Source organism: Mytilus californianus, unplaced genomic scaffold, assembly GCF_021869535.1.
Source record: "Mytilus californianus isolate M0D057914Y unplaced genomic scaffold, xbMytCali1.0.p SCAF_5, whole genome shotgun sequence".
NCBI lineage: Eukaryota > Metazoa > Mollusca > Bivalvia > Mytilida > Mytilidae > Mytilus > Mytilus californianus.
The window spans coordinates 61,298,315-61,320,333 of record NW_026262701.1 but is presented as its reverse complement, the minus strand read 5'-3'; the positions used below and the strand labels follow the sequence as shown (position 1 = coordinate 61,320,333).

Below are 22,019 nucleotides of genomic sequence, written 5' to 3'. Positions count from 1 at the left end.
TTCATTTTTTTTGGTATTTTAACTGTAACACCTAGTGAATGCTACTCCTCTGAACAGAGTTCAACAGACAGCTCTTATACTTGGTAGGAATATTTGCCATAATGTGTGGTTGAGGATTTGATACAGCCATATTGGTTTACATGGTAAATGGTACAGACTTTACAACATGAAAACCTTCATCAGACATGTATAATACTAGACCAATAACGGAATCAAATTTTTGATCAGAAAGTGATAATCTTAATTTTTCTTCAATATAATATTTATTAGATAAAAATGGGACAGGGGTGTAAGATGTGTTTGTTGACAGGGTTAACTGAGGAAACTGGAGATTTACTTTGTATTGTTGGTTTGCTGTCTCATTGACTTTAACATCATGTCTCTTTGTCTTGTAAATTCTAACATTTTTCACAATCTAAATCTAAGTAGTTACTTTTGTCTTAATAATCCACTGCTTGTATTTTACAGAGTCCTGGACAGTTGGCTCAGAGCAGTTCATCAAAAATAACTAGGTAATCATGTGTTTTGACTTTTTTGAAACAATTATTTTTAAACACCAATGATAAATCTGAAGGTTGACTTATTGGGTAATTTTATATTTAAGGTTCATATTATTTCAGCCTTTTTATGCAATTACATGTAATACAAGTTTGCTTGTGTTTACCAAATATTTAAAGATTTAAAACAATATTTTCAAAAATACAGTCAACATTTTAGAAATCAGATATTTTTTTGTGATGAAAAAAATCTGTTAAATACATTTTTGCTAAACTTATTTGTATTCTTAAATTCTTCAGTGAAATAGATATCATTCAAATGGGCAAAAAATTTCATGCAGAAGTGAACATGGAGCTGGAAAACAAATCAAGACTTCTTGGAAGGAAAAGGTAGGTGCTCTAATTTTACAAAGATTCATGATGGTATTTTTCATACCATGGAAAAACTTAAAAATGTAGTCAGTCTTGAGGACAGAGGCCTGCAGATTTCTAATTTGGCTTTTTATGGTAAAAACTAGTATGCAGTAAGCATAAACTTTGTAACTTAAACTCTTTGAGCCTGCTAAAATTCATTGAAGATTTAAGACATTGCTGCTTTATATTTGTTTACAAAAACTTTCTTAGGGTAAATTCAAATGAAAGATATTTTATCATAAAAATACTCGTACTGAACATGCATAAAAATATTTGCCACTGGATGTTAAGCAACCAACAATCAGTCATAAAAATAAGAAGATGTGGTATGATTGCCATTGAGACAATTCCGGGCCAGACACAAAATGATGTATAAGGTTAGCAACTATACAACACCATATGGCCTTCAACAATGAGCAAAACCCATACCACATATCAAGCTATAAAAGACCCCAAAATGACAAATGTAAATCAATCATTACACATCCAGCTTCCAATGGATTTAGTGTAAAAATGTCTTTAACAGTAAGAGAAAAACATGACCTTGTGCACCTGAGTCTAAAAATTTGCAAATTTGAGAATATTGTAGTTTTAAAGATATATATGGTATTATGAATTATTTTGGTATTTTTTATTATTCAAAATTCACAGCAATCATTTCAAATTGTAATTTCAGTAGTTGGGAAGGAAATAAAGATTACAACCCTTGGTGGATGAGATTCAGTAAAGAATTAGAGTTAGAGTACAATAAAGAGCCAGATTTATGGTTTAAAGTCAGTCTTATATTGTTGTTTGGTGTTTTTGTTGGTATTCAGATTGTTCATGGTGTTGTATCTGTCAGGTAATTGCACATTTTATAGCTTGTATAAATTCAAGACAGTTATATAACTTTTTGTATTTATTTTTGCATCAACCCAAAAATTTCGACATGTTTCTAAGAAATATCAGTTAAGACATTTCTTACTTATTTCAATAAAGATGAAAATTAGCACATCGAAAATTTATAATATATAACATTAAAGAGAAAAAAACATATTGATTAAATCATAGAATTATGTCATAAGAATGGAAAATTTCAATGTACAGCAGTATGAATGTAAAGCATTTCAGCAATTGTCTAAAAATGAAGAAAAGCAATGCAAGTGCTGTTCGTTTAAACCGTGATTATAACTTTCAGTATCATGTTTTTCACCTGAAATGTTTTTATCCTTTATCCCTCTTTAGGCTTCATAAGTGCATATGGCATTTGAAACTAGGTTCAAAATCGTACAGAGTAGAATAAAGCTGGGTCTTCACAGATTTGGAATATCCAGTACTTATTGCTCTAGAATTTTGTTGTTAATAAAACAGTACCATTATACACCATCAAATAATAAAAAGACTTTTTTTTCAGAGGATTTGAGTACTATGCAATGTTTGGTATTGGTATAACAGTATTCACAGTACTCATTGTTATAAGTCTTGGAGAAAATTTTGTAAGTACTGCATGACTTGTCTGTCAATGACACATTAAAAATATACATTTTGTGCATGTTAATCAGTTGATAAAAATTAATTGCACTTATTAATTTTCTACAATTTCTCACTGCGCTGGAAATCTCACATTTTTTCTGTAGTTACTTATTATTTTGTTTTTAAATTCAAAATAAACTAAAAAACAAATCATTTAAGGCTTACTAGAGTAAAAACCAGATTTAGCTGAATTCATTATAGTAAAATTATATATCAATTACTTAACAACTGAAATATCTTGTTGAACTTTTGAAATATATAAGGTGCTGTGAAAAGAAAATGGAAAATCTATTTAAATAGATACATACAATAGCTACATTTTTTTCTTGCCTGTGATAAACGTTGGGAAGGGGAAACATAGCTATCCTAGATCCTGTCGTCGTTATCATCAACATTTACCATTAGTTTGTGGATAAAGTTTTTTAGACATCAATTTGTTTGTCTGACTATTATAAATTTTACAAACTTGGACAGATGCTTCATCATGGTCAAGAGACAGCATCCAGTGCAAAAATTTGATTTTTGTTTAATTTTTCAATATTTTACTGATAAAAAAAAGTAGAATAACAAAAATACCTAACTCCAAGGAATATTCAAAACGGAAAGTCCATTATCAATGGTCATGATTATTTTTGCATTTAATACTTATACAGTCTTTGGTTAACATTTTTGTTAGACATCAATCACTTTGTCAAACCTTCATGGAATTATTCAAAGCATGGAAAGAAGCTGCTTCATAATCAAAAGATAGCATTTTGAGCAAAAGGACAAGGTACGATAAGGCCTGTTTTTGGCCCCCCTATTTTCTCATTTTTCAAATTCTGTTTTGGAAAGATACTTATTATGTTAAAATATTCCCTGAGGGTTGAAGTTTGTTTGGATGAACTTCAAAACCACTAATTTTAACAATTGGGTGAGGTGAGGGGGTAAACTTTCTGTTATTATTCAAATATTGTAATTATTATTCACTTTGCAGGTGTTCCGTACAACGATTTTTTAGTTTTATAGTGCCTGCGCCAACGTGACCAAGGATTTTTTTTATTCCAATATCATGAGAACTGCTTTTGCTGTCTAAATCGCCATAATTTTCTCCAGGTCACGTAGGCGCACGCTATTAAATTTTAAGAAACAATGGCCAAAAATCATAATTTTCAATTCTTTTGGCGGTTTTGATGCCCTTTTACCCACATCACCTCACCCATTTTCTGAAATTAATGGTTTTGAAGTTCATCCAAACAAACTTCAAACCTAAGGGAATATTTTAACGTGATAAGTAGCTTTCCAAAACAAAATTAAAAAAATGAGAATATAGGGGGGCCAAAAATGGGCCTTATCGTACCTTGTCCTTTGTTTTTCATTCATCTTTCTGTTTATTACTGATAAACTTAGTTTTAGGCAGTCATTCCTAAAATTGTACAGCAGCAGTCACAGGAGATACACATTGTTCTGTGGAATGTTTAACAATTTTTTCTTAGTTACTCTCCATATATGCATATATTGTTGAAAATGATAAAGATAAATAGTTACTCACATGTCAATTATGGATCATTATTCATAGACTTGATCAGACTTGGAGATAGTTATAATTTCATAAATTAAACACAATTTTTTGGTGATTTTTAGATTAAGATAGTGTATGATCTTTATCAAATATGTAATAAAAAAAATTCTTTGCACTTTCATATGATTGTATTTTTAATAAATTTGCACGCATGCATGGTAACTTGCTTGTTCATAACACATGTTCTTTTGAAACATTTTGTTTTTGCAGAACACTGAAGAATCTAGTTTTTCAACCTGGTATTCTAGAATTTCTCAAAACTTTCTCCTGAGTTCACCTATTCACATTTTTACAATATGCCTGTGTGCTGTTTTGACTGGAATTTGTTCACTGATACCATTGGTAAGTGTGGCAGTGAATTCTATTTGTGTGCATGTAGAAATTTGATATATGCTTGATTTATAAAGTCAGTTTTTCTTGTGTTGAAAGCAGGTTTTTTTAACATAATTTTTTTCACAATTAAAATTTGTTTTTATACGACTGCAAAAAATTTTGCGGTCGTATATTGGTATCACGTCGTCAACCGAAGACATTTGGTTTCCAAACAATAACTTTAGTATTAGTAAATAATAATCTATGAAATTTTAACATAAGGTTTATAACCACAAAAGGAAGGTTGGGATTGATTTTGGGGGTTATGGTCCCAACAGTTTAGGAATTAGGGGCCAAAAGGGGCCCAAATAAGCATTTTTCTAGTTTCATGACAATAACTTGTGGAACAGTGTATGGATCTCTCTGAAATTATACCACAAGTTTCCATACCACAAAGGGATGGTTAGGATTGGCTTTGGGGGGTTATGGCTCAAACCGTTTAGAAATTAGGGGCAAAAAAGTGAGAAAAAACAAGGGTGTCCTGGTTAATGGACAATTACGTAAGTACAAATTACAGTGTAAGGGAGGTAATTCAAATACAACTTTGAATTACCTCCCTTACACTGCTTTTAAATTATGTATATTGTATTGTCTTGAGGTGTTTAGCTGTCAATTCATTTTTAGAAGTTACTATTTTAATAATTTTAAAAATGCTGATTAAGATAAATTAATTTTAGCTATGATTATGTATGTCATTTTCTATTTTAAGACTTTTATGATGTATTTTAATGGGTTATTATGGTTCCAAACTCCATTGGAAATTTGAATTGAAATTATGACCATGACTGAGGGAAAGAATTTTTTTTTGGATAAAGGGGGGGGGGGTGGTTAAAAAAAAATTGGGGGGGATGGGGGGACAATTTTTTCTTCTCAAGATTTCAGAAATCAAAAAGAAAATCCTTCAAATTTATTTTTTTTTTTTTTAAAAAGGGGGGGGAGGGTTAATTCACAACAGCATAGTGTATTGTACAAAAGCAAAAAATTGAATATAAATTCAAATCATATAACCAATTCTAAGTTCTTTGACTACAGTTATTCTGTGTCAGAAACCTATAATGTGTCAAATATTGAATTACAATCCAAATTCAGACCTGTATCAAGCGCGAATATTGTGTCCATTTTTGCCCCAACTTTTCAGGGTTGGACCTTTGCGGTCGTATCCAGCTACGCTCGGCGAAGCAATTTATTTTTATTAAAATACTTCCTTCTCTCGATCAAAAAATATGATGTTTAACAGGTAAAGTTTGGATTTGATGGAATAAAACATACTTAATTGAGTTATTAATTTTTACAAACTTACTTCCTCAAAGCCAGCTTAAGCTGAATGTATAATTGACAAGATGTTATCCTGTATAAAATTAGAGTTTATTGCGCAAAAAATAACTTTTGTTTGTTGCTATTTTGTTTTGAACCCCAAAATATCCCATAAAAGTGCTGGTCAATTTCAGTTTAATAATTCCTGTTGCTGCCATTAAAAAGTAATGGCACTGAATGGAAACCTCTAAAATTGGTGGTTTAATATTTATATATCATACTTTAAGTGTATTATTATTAACATCTTGAAATTATGGTATGGAGATATCCCTCCTTGAATATCTTTATAATTGAATGTAAACTATTGTATAAAGCTTTATAATTCAGGGGGAAGAAATAAATGCATAATTTTACAAAATTTTGTTCTGCCATTGTCCTTGACCTCATTTTCTTGGTTCAGTAACTCCTAAAAAAACTTTATTTTTTTGCCATGTGAGTTAATCACTTATTCTGAGTAATAGGATAACTATATCGGGTTACATGGGGTTCACCTGACCTCGACCTCATTTCATGGATCAGTGGTACCTTATTAATAAACCTCCTACAGTTTTTAACCCCGACCCCTGAAACTTCACAAGAAGATTGCACATATTACTGAATATTTGAGAAATTTTTTCTCATTTTCCAGACTTGTGAACTTTTGTTATTTTCCAGCAAAATTTACAACCTTAATTATTTTCTAGCAAAATTTACATCTTAATTATTTTCCAGCAAAATTTACCAACCTTAGTTATTATCCAGCAAACTTTACGACCTTTTTGTAATTGCAACTGCATTGTAAACATTTTACATTAATTAGTCACTAATATTGCAACCCGGCCATTCAAGACTTTGACCCATTTTTTTTATATTTGACCTATGAATATGATTAATTATTAGTTACGCATTTTGTATAACAGGTCAGTTGTAACAGGACTAAAGACAAGATGCCTGATGGTTGTAATAAACCTATTGTAAGTTTTATTATTTTACAATTTTGTTAACTTTGTTAATTTTCATAATATTTCTGCATTTTAGATCTGATATTTGATGTGTGTAATTATATATATTTTTCTAGAATTCATGAAATATGATTGCACTTTTCTTTTGAATTTTAAAAGGACAATTAACACAGTGTGAGGTAAATATTTGGCCTCTGATTTTCAGATTTTTCAGAAATCATTTTTGAATTTAAAGTTTGTGATTCAGAATAACCCTGCTTTATACAACCAAACATTTAATTGATATTTTGAACCAAAAGGCATGCAAAAAAGTGATTATAACTATATATCCAGAGAACTTGCCATAAACGACAGCATAAATAACAAACTTTGTCTGTATGAAGTATGAGCAAAAAAGTATTAACAAAAATACTGAACTCCAAGGTAAATTCAAAAAGGAGGAAGTCCATAAAGACAGACAAAATTAAACACTCTGCTATATCAACCTGTCACGAACGGAAAACAACTCTTATATTCCTAACTTTGGACAGGTATTTTCCAAAGAAAATAGCGGGTTAAACCTAGTTTTGTAGCTAAGTAAACCTCTCACTTGTACAACAGTATTTTATAATTTTGTAGCTTTTGTTGTATTGAAAAAATGGATGACCAACCCAACAGACAAAATTGGTTAATATGACAATTATTGGGATCCAGCAGCCAAAACTCTGTAAACATACGCCACAGACATACAAAATAAGTGACTTAAGCTTGTGTGCCGCAATAGTATTTTGAGTCGTGTGCTGCAAAAAAATTTGAGAACAGAAGTTATTTCTTGTTGGGAAGTCAAATTATTTTTCCATTTACAAAATTGTAAATTGTGCATTGATATCTATTAAGAAGAAAAGCAATGTATTTGTCAGATCCCAGCCATAAATCTAAAAACAAATGTATACTAAATAGAGGGGACATGAACATTCAAATGCTACATTAAAAGATATTATCCTCAGAACTTAATTGCCTCGATTCTTGTAATATTTGAATGAATTGTACTCAGATTAGAAATCGAATCTGTTGAACTATATTCTCTTTCAGTATTTTGTACTATGCAGTTTTCTGAGTTTATCAGCCAATGTGTTATTTCTACAAATCAAATACATAGTTAAAGTATTGTTAATGACTGTTGCTGTGATAGTATTTGACATCCTGTTCCACAAAGACTCAGTATTCCAGACAGAGGGTACAATGTAAGTATTGTTAATGACTGTTGCTGTGATAGTATTTGACATCCTGTTCCTCACAGACTCAGTATTCCAGACAGAGGATACTATGTAATTATTGTTAATGACTGTTGCTGTGATAGTATATGACATCCTGTTCCTCACAGACTCAGTATTCCAGACAGAGGATACTATGTAAGTATTGTTAATGACTGTTGCTGTGATAGTATTTGACATCCTGTTCCACACAGACTCAGTATTCCAGACAGAGGGTACAATGTAAGTATTGTTAATGACTGTTGCTGTGATAGTATTTGACATCCTGTTCCTCACAGACTCAGTATTCCAGACAGAGGATACTATGTAAGTATTGTTAATGACTGTTGCTGTGATAGTATTTGACATCCTGTTCCTCACAGACTCAGTATTCCAGACAGAGGATACTATGTAAGTATTGTTAATAACTGTTGCTGTGATAGTATTTGACATCCTGTTCCTCACAGACTCAGTATTCCAGACAGAGGATACTATGTAAGTATTGTTAATGACTGTTGCTGGGATAGTATTTGACATCCTGTTCCACACAGACTCAGTTAATAAAAATCAGAGATAGGTTTTATGTAACTACCATAACAAAGCATGGATATGCATGTTATTGTCTTATTAAATCTTGTACAAAATGTTGTACAATGTAAGTATGGTTAATGACTGTTACTGTGATATTATTTGACATCCTGTTCCATACAGACTCAGTATTCTAGACAGAGGGTACTATGTAAGCATTGTTAATGACTGTTTTGACATCCTGTTACACACAGACTCAGTATTCCAGACAGAGGGTACAATGTAAGTATGGTTAATGACTGTTGCTGTGATAGTATTTGACATCCTGTTCCATACAGACTCAGTATTCCAGACAGAGGGTATTATGTAAGTATCGTTAATGACTGTTGCTGTGATAGTATTTGACATCCTGTTCCACACAGACTCAGTATTCTAGACAGAGGGTACTATGTAAGCATTGTTAATGACTGTTTTGACATCCTGTTAAACACAGACTCAGTATTCCAGACAGAGGGTACAATGTAAGTATGGTTAATGACTGTTGCTGTGATAGTATTTGACATCCTGTTCCACACAGACTCAGTATTCTAGACAGAGGGTACTATGTAAGTATCGTTAATGACTGTTTTGACATCCTGTTACACACAGACTCAGTATTTCAGACAGAGGGTACAATGTAAGTATGGTTAATGACTGTTACTGTGATAGTATTTGACATCCTGTTCCATACAGACTCAGTATTCCAGACAGAGGGTACAATGTAAGTATGGTTAATGACTGTTGCTGTGATAGTATGTGACATCCTTTTCCACACAGACTCAGTATTCCAGACAGAGGGTACTATGTAAGTATTGTTAATGACTGTTGCTGTGATAGTATTTGACATCCTGTTCCACACAGACTCAGTATTCCAGACAGAGGGTACTATGTAAGTATTGTTAATGACTGTTGCTGTGATAGTATTTGACATCCTGTTCCATACAGACTCAGTATTCCAGACAGAGGGTACAATGTGAGTATTGTTAATGACTGTTGCAGTGATAGTATTTGACATCCTTTTCCACACAGACTCAGTATTTCAGACAGAGGGTACTGTGTAAGTATCGTTAATGACTTGCTGGGATAGTATTTGACATCCTGTTCCACACAGACTCAGTTAATAAAAATCAGAGATAGGCTTTAAGTAACTACCATAACAAAGCATGGACATGCATGTTATTGTCCTATTAAATCTTGTACAAAATGTTGTAATAAATATAAATATGTAATCATCAAATCCACAACTGAAAGTCATCTAAAGTGTTTAAGTTCTGTGTATCTGCAGGATTATTTCCCCTTATTTATGCAAAATATTTATGATGTATCTGTAAATGGTCAGGAATCTAGTCAGTTGTTGTTGTTGTTTCTATGTCAATTTTGTTTATTGAGATTTTGTTGTTAGTTTCAAATAGTTATAACTTATTTATTTTGTCTAAATTAGGACGATTTGGAGCTTGTCATAGGAGTGTCCATTGTTGTAGGTTTTATGGTGACCAATGTCTTCTTTGATTAATTTGATTTGTTGGGTTGCAATAACATATAGAATAACCCTACATTTCTCCATTTACTTAAAAGTAAAAATTCACACTGATTTCACCAATTTTGGCAAATGGTATAATTATTCATTATCTTATTTTCTCACTTAATTGTTTCCCAAGCCATTTTGACAATGTATGCAGGAGTCATAGGACTTTGACAGTTTTATTTACTATTGTAGCACATCGATACATGCACCTTGTGAACAGAATTCCTCTGAGACCATTTGCCCAAAAAACATTCAAGGTTGTTTGTTATTTTGTGAAGTTGACTCTGCTATTCTGTCAAATTGATTAGACATTTTCTGCTGGAGTTATTTGACCTTGATTATCCTCTGCCTATTGCTCACAACTTATAACTGTATTCCACAGTACATATATAGTGGCTAAAGACATTTAACTACAGTGTAGCAATCTTATTTTTCTTAATCTGCCAATGATTTATTATTTCCTTCTTCCTCATACTCGGTAAACATAATACCATGAAGACATAACACCATGCAGGATAAACTTTTAATGGAGGAAAAGTATATGATATTTTTTTATTTGCAGGTCTCTGTCAGTATTGGGTTCAGTATATACAGGAGTTATGTTTGTGGCTTTAGTATATTTCTGTAGACAGGTATGTGTATTTATTTATATGACATTATGTTAAGCTTTTGTTCATTAATTCAATAAAAATGTGCAATTCAGAAAAGTAGCTCCTTTTTAGACAATATAAAAAATGATCAGATGGTTTATGATTGCCATTTAGACAACTCTCCACCAGAGACCAAATGATGTAGAAGTTAACAACTATAGGTTACCGTACTGTCTTCACCCATGAGCAAAACCCATACCGCATGGTAAGCTATAAAAACCCCAAAATGACAAATGTAAAATAATTCCAAACAAAAACAAAAAAACTAATGGCCTGATTTATGTACAAAACAATGAATATGATATACAGCAACAAATGACAATCACAGAATTACAGGCTCCTGACTTGGGACAGCCACATACAGAATGAATTCCATTTGTGATGATTTAAAGTTACAAGAATCATATTCCAATTCCAAGCAAGAACAAAATTAAGAAATGCTTTACAAATCACAATTTAGCCTTCTTTCAAGATATATATGCTTTTTTCAAACAGAAAACTTGTCAACAGCTCCATTACCTTATATTTTGTTTTAGGTAGAGTTTATGAATAGACTTAACTTTCTGTTGAAAGACCAGTGTAGAACAGAGGCCAGGTTATCGGAGAATTCTGCCTCACTTAATATGAAGTTATTGGAGAATATTCTACCATCACATGTAGCTGAATATTTTCTAACTGATCAGGCTAAGGATCAGGTAATTCTGTTCCTTCAAATTTTCTCCTGTCTACTATAGTCAAAAGAATTTGATAGTGTGTTACTTTTCCTGATAGATTTGATACATATATATGTGAAAATCTGAACATACAAAAATATTTGGGAGTACCCATGGTAAACTTTATTCTAAATTGTTTTAGAATATAGCTTATTATCCAGCAATAATGAACACCATAAAAGTACAGATTCTGATATATTATGACCCAGTCTTAAAGAATATGAAATAGTTTTGGATAACCATGCTGCTGTTTTTCAAAAACTATTCCCAAATGTAAAGTTTAGGAGAAGCATCACTATAGTATTTTGGCTTAAAAAGAAGAAAGGATGATAATGCCACTTTTATGGTTGATTTAATTCTAAGATAAAAATGATCTTTCTATCAAATAATATCCTTCAGATGTTCACACAAGATATGAGTCTATGGTGATATCACAACTGACATTCTGTACTGAAGACTGTCCATATTCTAACATCCTATTCATTTATCCAAAAGAATTATAATAATAATTAAAAACCAATTGTTCAGAGAACAATTGAAGGTCTTTCCACCCAATACAATATATTTTGACGTTAAAAATAATAAAACTTGGTTAGAAATGTAATTTTCAGTGCCAAATGATAGCTTATTGTACATTGAATTTATAAATACATGGTTTCTACACATTTTTGTTTGAAATAAGGGAGATAAGTTGTTACTTCCGGTTTGAAAAATGTCAAATTCGGTCTCATCTGATAGTTTACTTGACACTGATTCCAAAATTATATGGTTCTATGTACTTTTACATTAAATGAGTACAAAAAATGGCTACTTCCGGTTTACAAAAGATCATTTCCAGTTACTTTCTTCAAGGTCATATGACTTGCAACTTAATGCACAAAGTCCCATAAGTTTATTATGTATAAATTAAAAGTTAAAGCAAAGGTCAAAATCTAGAACGTCAAATCAAACTTTGACCTTGACCCCAATTATAAGGTCTTGAAACAAGGGTCTCAAATCAAAAGACTCTAGGCCTGTACTATATATTGTTAATGAGTTATATTACCATACTACTAATATTAGATATAAAAGGGGCGTAAACTCCCATTAAATGTCTACGTACCCTTTCAACTAAAATTTATGTGTTACGAAATGCCGCAACTAACAATTCTGTAAAAATATTTTGTCGATATCTTACAAGATTTCTGAAAATTAGTGATAACAAGTCAAAATCAAAATTTTGAACATGACCTTGACCTTTGACCTTGACCTCATTTTCATTTTTATGGACCAAGGACCTCAAATCAAAAGACCCTAAGCCTCTATCTCTTATGGTTTTCCAGTTACATATACATTTCATTTATATCAAATACAAAAGGGGAAATAACTCTCATATGGAATCTCTATACAGCTTCGGTCAAAACTAAACAAAACATCCTGAGGATATAACGAGCAATTTGGAAAAATAAATTTGTCGGTTACTTGTAAGGTTGCGAAGTTTTAGAAATAACAAGTAAAACAGTGTTTGGGGAGATAACTCTTATATGGAAAAGTATTCGGTTACGCAGTGTCAGTTTCAAAAGTGTAATAACTGTTCGATATCATATTCCAAATATCTAAGCAACAATTTTGGTCATAGCAATACAGACACAAAGCAAACATAAGAATGACTCAGCAACAATAATGTACATGTTAAAAACAGTTATTTTTCTCCTTTCCTCAGTTCTAATATAACTCTTTAATAAAAGAAATGACTGCTTTTATATCATTGGGTGTTGATGGATTTAGTATAATCGCAAGTTTATTAGTTAAGTTTTGCAAAAGTATACAAAGAGTATGGTCCTTCAGTATCTAAATTTTTAGTTAGGTTAAATGCTTCATTAAGAAGTGGGTTTAGATTTTCATTTTTTAATCTAGATAGGTACATCATGGTTTGGGTTTGGGTTTTTATAAAAGTTTCTAATGACAGAAATCCTAGTTCATTTCTAACAGCTAGATTTGTTGAGCTTCTTTTTATTCCCAGTGCTTGTTTGATAGTGAAAGGATTGAAGAATTTTCCTATTAAGCAATTTTAGGGGCCAAACATTTAGTTGCAAAGTTATAGCTATTAATATTCCGACTCTTCTTATTGATTATTGTACTTTGGATACATCTGAATGTGGAATTACAAAATTTTAACACTCTAAACTTTTTCAACTGAAACCATATCTTTATGGACTGAGTCTTTGAGTAAAAAAGAACATGTTAGTTTCTACCTGTCAAATTTTAGTAATCATTTTCTATTAAAAGTTATTAAAACTAAAAGTAGAAAAAGTTACAGTTTAGAAATATCCAATAGATACAACATTTTTCGTGCACACAATTAATGCAGTAATGTATTTTATTTTATCTCAGGAATTATACAGTGAAAGCCATGAAAATGTCTGTATTATGTTTGCCTCCATACCAAATTTTAAGGAATTCTACCAAGAAAGTGCAGCAAGACAGTGTATAGAGCTACTCAATAATATTATTGCAAAGTTTGATCAGGTATTCTTTAAATACATCTACTCTTTACTTAGTTTGAAATAAAGATCAATCATCCAATGTAAAGTTGTGGATAGATTGGAAACATGTTGCCATAAGTCTCTTGCGGGTTTATTATTGGAATCTTTATTTGTAATAAAACTCTGCTTAGCAACATATGAATCACTCTGTCAGTTTGTGTGTAATTTTTTTAAAAATTTTTATGCCCCACCTACAATAGTAGAGGGGCATTATGTTTTTTGGTTTGTGCGTCTGTTCCTTCTATCCTTCGTCCGTCAGTTTGTCCCTCTGTCCCGCTTCAGGTTAAAGTTTTTGGTCAAGGTAGTTTTTGATGAAGTTGAAGTCCAATCAACCTGAAACTTAGTACACATGTTCCCTATGATATGATCTTTCTAATTTTAATGCCAAATTAGAGTTTTGACCACAATTTCCTGGTCCACTGAACATAGAAAATGATAGTGCGAGTGGGGCATTCGTATACTATGTACACATTCTTGTTAAAATATCAAATATCTATTAACCATTACAGTCTTCATTTAAAGTACAATGCAGTTCTCTAACATTTTGTTCACTAATATTCATGTCTTACTATTTCTTCAGTGTAGTTTAGCCTTTAGGTCTTTTTATGCTCCCTCTGTAAGGGAAGGGGTTATTAAATGTTACCCTTTACCATCTGTCCTTCCGTCTTTCCATCTGTCCATCCCATTTTCATGTCCACACTCTAACATAAGTTTGCCTCATGCAAATTTTATGAAACTCATACACAATGCAAAGAAATGAAACTTGTAGACAGAGTTCGAATTCAGGCAGGTCACTTACCGTTCTAGAGTTATGCTTGGAAAATTGCAAATTTTTTGGTTTCTGCACTCTAACTTAAGTTTGCCTGATGCAAATTGTATGAAACTCTAAAACAATGCTAAGAACCAAAGCTCACAGACAGAGGTAGAATTTGGGCAGTGAGTCATTTACCCTTCTAGAGTTATGCCTCTTTATAACTTAGAAAATTGCAAATTTTTTGTTTTCACAATCTTACTAGCAGTGACATCAGATGCAAGCTTGAACGGGGGCATTCGTGTATTCAGACACATTCCTCCTATATTATAAGATACATCAGTCCAACAGCGCATAGGGAGTATTAACCTCCCAGTTGATACATTATTCCAGGGATTGTGTATCCTATCATAATTTCCTTGATGATGCTAATGCTGCTTACACAGAAGCTATTGAACCAAGGGTTCTTAATGCTAAGTTAAAAGCCATCTCTTGGAAAGTTTAAAGATGATTTGGTTGTCCCTAACAGTTGACCACAGTTGAGATCAACTTGTTGCTCCCACAATCCAGTCTGTCTTTCCTCATTTATAACATCCCCAAATGTGATTTATCATAGGGTTTTTACATGCCAGGAGCAAACAAGACAGGTGCCATAAGTGGAACAGGAACTATTTATTCTTCAAGGGCGTCTGATTTTACCCCTGGTTTGTTGTGAGGGTTCATGTTTCAAGCTTTCAATCTCTTCAATTTTTAGATTTTTATTTAGTGTTTTGTCTTCAACTTAATGTTTTTGATTGCCTTTTTTTATTTTCATTTGTTTTTTGTTTGTTTTTTTCAGTAATATTTCATTCTGCGATCATTACATATTAACAGATTCTACAGCATTACTAAGTCTATACAAGCCTTTAAGAAATGTGTGTTTTCATAGTTCACTTGTATCCACAAAATCCAGGAATAAGTACCCCGAGAATAATAACAATCCAACGTTCCTTAGATTAGGAATTTTTTTATGAAGTTAATAATGAAAAAAAGCCCCAGAGCTAATCATATTTAAATAAGTAAAAAAAAAAACCAGCTGCAAGTTAAAACTCCTGCAGTTAATTTGTTTCAATATATATTAAGCATGTATCATTATTATTTTAAATGAAAAGCCTTGGTGATATCATGGTAGCATACTGGCATGTAAATGTGTGGTCATTAGTTCAATCCCATGTCAACCAAAATTTAAACTAGGTGTGTCGAAACAACACAAATGGCTCCACTCGCCAAAAAAAACTTGAAGCCATTTTTAGGAAAGGAAATTTGAGAATGAAAGTCTGTATAACTGCTATTTTCACGAAGTTTTCAAAGTCCAAAGCCTGTAATTTCTGCAAAAATCAGCGGAGTGGAACCAAACGTAAAATCCCTCTGTAACTCATCATGGTAGACTCACATACTAAAAATCAGATCAATATGTGAAGGCGTTTAGAAAAAAAAGTCTGTGTAGGATAACTGTTATTTTCACATAATTATCAAAGTCCATGGCTTGTAATTTTGGAAAAAATTAGCGTAGAGGAACCAAACGTAAACTCGATCTGTAACTCATCTTAATAGAATCGCTCAATATGTGAAGTCAGTATATCTGTTCATGACAGAATGAAGGAATGATGGATAAGGGTAAATCTATAAAACATATTATCCTGTAACTGTTAACTAGTGTTCAAAATTATTCTCAGCATGTCAGTCTAATACAAAAAAAATTGAAATATTGAATGCAGACATATTACTGTATTTCAAGAAATTTATTGATCATGGATTGTATAATTTTCCTATTTTCCTACATTTAGTATAAAACTACTGGTAGATGTTTTTTCGTCATCATTTGATCGATTTCTGAATGTTTCAAATAAGTCTTTTTAAAAGAAAAACCATTTGATTTCAGATGTTACTTTTGCCAGAGTTTTCTAAAGTAGAAAAAATCAAAGTTATTGGAAGTACATACATGGCTGTGACAGGCTTAAAACCAGATCACAGTTCTAATCCAGAATCCTCACACAGGTCAAATGTTGTTACCATGACCAAGTTTGCATTGAAAATGATGTCAGAGCTAGAGACTATTACAACTAATACATATCAGTTTAAATTAAGAGCAGGTAAAGAAGACATATTGTAAAACAACTAATCATAATATTAATAAAAGGACATGTGGAGGATATGTCACTTAGACAGCAACACGAAAACACAAAAGACCAAAAGACATGTGGAGTATATGTCACTTAGACAGCAACACAAAAACACAAAAGACCAAAGGTCATGTGGAGGTCAAAGTTCTTTATTCAACATAAATAGGTGTCTATACAATATGTCAAGCTGTAACTCATCCAGTCTATAAAACTTTGTGAATAAGTCAATCAAAGATAAACCGAGTTTAATTCATATATATGAAAAGTAACACGTCTTTCTGTGTGTTTGGTGAGCAGCTACAAGAGCTGTCTTTTTGGAGGAGCATCTTTGAAGTCTTTATAGCAATATTGTGTATTTTTTTTATCTTTTTCCGAAGGTTCCATTTCTATTGCATTGAAAGATATGCTAAATAGGTATTGATATTACAGAAAAGTTCTAATATGAAAAAAAGGAGATTTAAATTTGTAAGGAAATAAAAAGTAAACAAGAAATGAGTGGTGTAACAGTACAACAATAGAAAAAAACCCAGAATAAATCAGAAATTAATTGGTTAGGGCATAGACTATCAGATTGGTATTAAGCACAAAAAACAACTAACATAAAAGTACTCAGTTACTTAAAGCTACTTCATAAAGGAACTTCTTAGGAAGAAAGAAAAGAAGTTAGCAGTATCCTTTAACATTACTTTCTGCTATAATAGATGATGTTCTCTCACTAAATAATTCAAAATTAGGTGACTATGATGAACACATCTATCCCATCTAACTTGAGATAACTGATACAACAGATACAGTTCTGCCGCATATCTTGACTTACATCTAGAAATTGAGGACGATGGTCGGTTGAAAACAAAACTTTATGACAAAAGAGATGATTTCAGCTTTCCACTTGTGAACTTTCCATTTTTATTTAGCAACATTCCAGAGGTGCCTGCATACAGAGTATATATCTCCTAGTTGATAAGATATTCCAGGACTTCTATTTCCTATCATGATTTCTTTGATAGAGGGGTTGCTGCTTACAAGATAGCTATGAAACCAATAATTCCAAGTGGTGAAGTTGAAATCATCCCTTTGCAAATTTTACGGACGCCATCACAAGTTGGTTGACTGTAATGGAATATCTGTTTGACAGATGACGACTGATATGTTCCAATTGTGGTAACTACAATCCCGTCCCCTTTTCCCTGAATGTGACATACCGAATTAGACTTACCACTGGGTTTATACTTTCAGTTTATTTTCAACCATCTTTGCTAGCCAAGGTTACGATCCAGTCCCCTCCTCTCCACCTTTGGTGGATTAAGCCAACATTTGTGATTATAATGCTGCGCCATCTACGGGTAGACAAGAGTCACGTCCATTCCGACTGCATTATTTTATACCGATGGCAGCACTTGAACTCTCTTCAATGTGGAGGTTTAAAAATGGTTGTGTCTAGTGCTTACAAATTTTGTGAAGCAGTAATGGAAATATACGTCGACATTCCAACATTTGCGCAAGAAACATACCCAGGAACTCCAATTAGTTGATTAAGAATTTTAAAATTGTCACTAAATATCGTCCTATGTTTTGGGGGTAAAGACTTGTTGCACAATCAGCATGTGGCACTTGTTTACATTTACACATGATCATCTTAAAGGCGCTTTTTGATTGGATGCAGGCAGTTATTACTGCGACCAATGCAAATCATTATCTCATGGATCCGATATTCTATCTTAATCCGCCAAGGCTGGAGAGGAAGGGACTGGATCGTAACCCTTGTCTAGCGAAGATGATTTTCAACTTATGAGTTTGAATGTCACTTTGTTATCTTTAGCCTCTCTTTTAAAGCCCAAATTCAACTTATAAATATATCCTGTTTTCCCAGCCTAAAACTTCAATCAGTACACCTCCAAATGATGTAGATCATAAGCAGTCTTGGAAAAGCATGACCTTGCGTAATGGCAAAATATAGATATCAACAGGATGTAAGGACTGAAATATATTTATACATAAAAAAAGTTTGCAGTAAGTCTCTTAAGTTTATTTTCTATAGGAGCTATAATCAATAAACTGAGATATTTGTCTTTTTAAGGTATAAACACTGGTCCTGTAACAGCAGGTGTTATTGGTGCTAAAAGGCCATTGTATGACATATGGGGAGATGCTGTTAATGTAGCAAGCAGATTGGATTCAACAAGTGAAGAAGATAATATACAGGTAAACAAGTTCACACAGTAATATTAATTTTGTGAGGTATATAAATATCATATATCTACAGTCAAATCTGCCTTAACAGTCACCTCTTTTCAGCAGTCACCTGCCTCCAACGGTCACTTTCAGATCCAAACATTTCTCTATATGATTTAATTCAAATCAGCAGTCACCTAATTTTTGTACGAAATCTTCATTTCAACTTTTAACAACAGTCATTTTAATGTTTTTAATTACCGAAGTAATCATGACAAAAAATAAATGTGTTCTGTATTGAAATCAAAAGGAAAATCAGAACCCATGTGTAACCAAGATTGCCCAAAAGGAGGTGAATTTATGAATTCCTCTTGTTCCACTCGTTTCCATTTCCATTGAAAACTGTATCACCGACTTAATTCTCCACGAATATTAATTTATTTTTTAATGTTTTCTTTAAATTTACAGTGCCTGAATCCCCCATATTTTATTTCACTGATGTAGCACTGAAACAATTTGCCCCGATCCTGGCCACAGGCGATATCGGAATCAGAATTGTTTTCGGAACCTCATTTAAAAGGTCACCTCTCTTAGGGAGTCAATTTTGATACTTCCTAAGAGTGACTGATTAATACAGGTTTGACTGTATATATATTATAAATAAATACTAGTTAGGTGAAATTGACTAAGAAAACAATTGAAAGGATATAGTTTGTTTGGCTAATCTGACCCTGTAAATTTAAGCAAAAATGAAAACTTTGAAATAAAGTGTTAAAAAATAAAATAAATAATGGTATACAAAGATTTTAAGATATGTAATTCTGAGCTTTGGTTTGGTGCTACATTTGTACAATGCTGTCATTTAAGTGACATCCTGAAAGAGAGGTGAAGGATACCAAAGGGACATTCAAACTCACAAGTTGAAAAAATAAACTGACGACGCCATGGCTAAAAAAGAAAAAGACAAACAGACAAACAACAGTACATAAAACAACATAGAAAACAAATAACTGAGCAACACGAACCCCACCAGGATATTGTCTTTATTTTGAGTTCAACTGATTAAAAGTGAAGATGAGTACAGAATTTTTAAAAATGGGAGACCGCTTGGGAAGCTTTTCTTGAACAATTTTTCATATTTATAAATAAAAAAAAAAGAATCGAACAGCATTTATTTCTTCTTTAAGTCATACTGAGGGAATTATAAAAAAAAGGTATGGTCTTAAAAAATTAAGTAAATCATTTAGCTTTCATTTTGCTTATATCTCTTCTTTCAGGTTACAGAGAAGAATGCAGAAATTTTAATAGATGCAGGGTTTAATTGCCATTTAAAAGGAATGACACTTTTGAAAGGAAAGGGTGAAGTTGTCACATACATGGTTACCCCATCCTGATGCATTACAGTGTAATAGTCTGACATCTATAAATCATTTTATGCAATGGATTTCCAAATCCAGTCGTGAGTCTAGTCAGAACAATGAACTGAAGAAATGTTGAGATGTTGATATGGTAAATGTACTTTCAAAAGTAAAAATGAGACAACAATATTGTGATAATACACTGGAAGTTTCCTACTTATTCCGTGTTAAGTAAATGTCTTTGTAAGATTCTTGCAAAAAGATTGATATAGTTGTGTTAGTTTTGGAAATTCATGAGATTATAAGAGATGATCATGACCTTAATTCTAGTGAAGTATTTTGTCAATAGAAATCAATACATAGTAAACACTGTAGTTTTTAAATATTAGCACTGCCCATGTCTTTTGTCAATGTACATGTATTTATAATTACATTTTTGGTAAGTTTATATGATTTATAATGTTTATGATAAATATAAAAATGATACTTTGTATTTTTTATTTTGGACAATAACTCATAAGAGAGTGCCATTTAAAAGCAAAACATTTGCATAACTGATAGTAACTTCTTATTTCTTAAATGCCCATCTTATGGTATACCACTCTCTTTTCACTCATGCGACCATCTGTCTGTCCTCCTGCATGTCATGTCAACACTCCCTCAATAACATCAATATGCATAAAATTTTAACACAACATTATATTATATTATATAACATAAGATTGACAGTAATAATTTACTACAAACTTTACCTTGTTGTTGGGATTGGTGAACGCAGGCTTTGCTTTTGATTTTGATAATTTTCTGGTTTGTCATTCCAGAGATATATTCTTAAAAATAATAGAAAAACAGGTAATAGCAAAAATAATCAGCTACATAACCAAGTAAATAAAGGTCACATGAAAATATATATCATAGGTCTGATTCAGGCTCTTAGGGACCTCTTGTTTATGCCTGTCATGACAACTGAATCTAGGATCACTATGTCTTACTTTCACCACAGAAATGTTGCCCCAAAAAGTAAATGTCACATAACTCCTGTAAAAATGGTTAAAATGACAGTATAATATAGTCAACATAATATGATAGCAAATAATCTTGCCAAGTATGAGAGCTTTTTGTCCAACTGTCGCAGAGGATTAGCGTTCACAAAGTGTCATTGTGGTACAATAGTTAAAAACATTTCATTTTCAAAGTCCCTTATAAACTCTTGTTAAAATGGTCAAATCAAAATGACAATATAATTTGGTCAAGTACACATGATGTCAAACAATCCAACTTAGTATTAGAGCTATCTTTAAAATGGTCTTGGAGGAATTTTGTGTACAAGGTGTTATTGTTACAATTATCCCAACAAATGGTCTAAGTCCCATGACTCCTGTAATAAATGGTCAGATCAAAATGGTGGTACTTTATGGTCAACTACACATGATGGTAAACAATAGTACTAAGCATGAGAGCTTTCTGTCAAATGGTCTCAGATGAGTTGCATTCACAAGGTTTAGTGATCTTATAGTCCAAAAAATAGTCATAGTCTCGTAACTCACATAAAAATTGTGAAATCAAACTGACAATACAGCTTGATCAAAAAAATATGACGACATATTATCATCCTACAAACTCGGATTTTTTTTTGTCCAACAGTCTTTTTAAGTATTGATGTGTCACACACAGGGGACAAAAAGTCAACAGAAGGACTGGTAAACATTGAGAAGTTTTCAAGTCTTAATATGCAGTGGGGAATACAGTGTGT

The 22,019-nt window shown here is 32.2% G+C and overlaps 1 protein-coding gene across 5 annotated transcripts in view; it reads left to right on the top strand.

The window, feature by feature from the left end:
• LOC127701136 (adenylate cyclase type 2-like) overlaps positions 1-20,752 on the top strand; it is a 128,035-nt gene extending 107,283 nt beyond the window's left edge. For 4 of the 5 annotated variants that reach the window (XM_052204930.1, XM_052204929.1, XM_052204932.1 and 1 more), the window contains 13 exons: positions 469-512; positions 798-887; positions 1,588-1,752; positions 2,305-2,386; positions 4,195-4,326; positions 6,570-6,623; positions 7,683-7,834; positions 10,498-10,567; positions 11,122-11,280; positions 13,672-13,806; positions 16,496-16,706; positions 18,814-18,938; positions 20,186-20,752. In XM_052204930.1, coding sequence (XP_052060890.1) covers positions 469-512; positions 798-887; positions 1,588-1,752; positions 2,305-2,386; positions 4,195-4,326; positions 6,570-6,623; positions 7,683-7,834; positions 10,498-10,567; positions 11,122-11,280; positions 13,672-13,806; positions 16,496-16,706; positions 18,814-18,938; positions 20,186-20,302 — 1,536 coding nt within the window. In that variant the 3' untranslated portion in view covers positions 20,303-20,752. The remainder of the gene's footprint in view (positions 1-468; positions 513-797; positions 888-1,587; positions 1,753-2,304; positions 2,387-4,194; positions 4,327-6,569; positions 6,624-7,682; positions 7,835-10,497; positions 10,568-11,121; positions 11,281-13,671; positions 13,807-16,495; positions 16,707-18,813; positions 18,939-20,185) is intronic. The other variant, XM_052204931.1, reaches the window with a different exon arrangement.
• Positions 20,753-22,019: the final 1,267 nt, after the last annotated feature.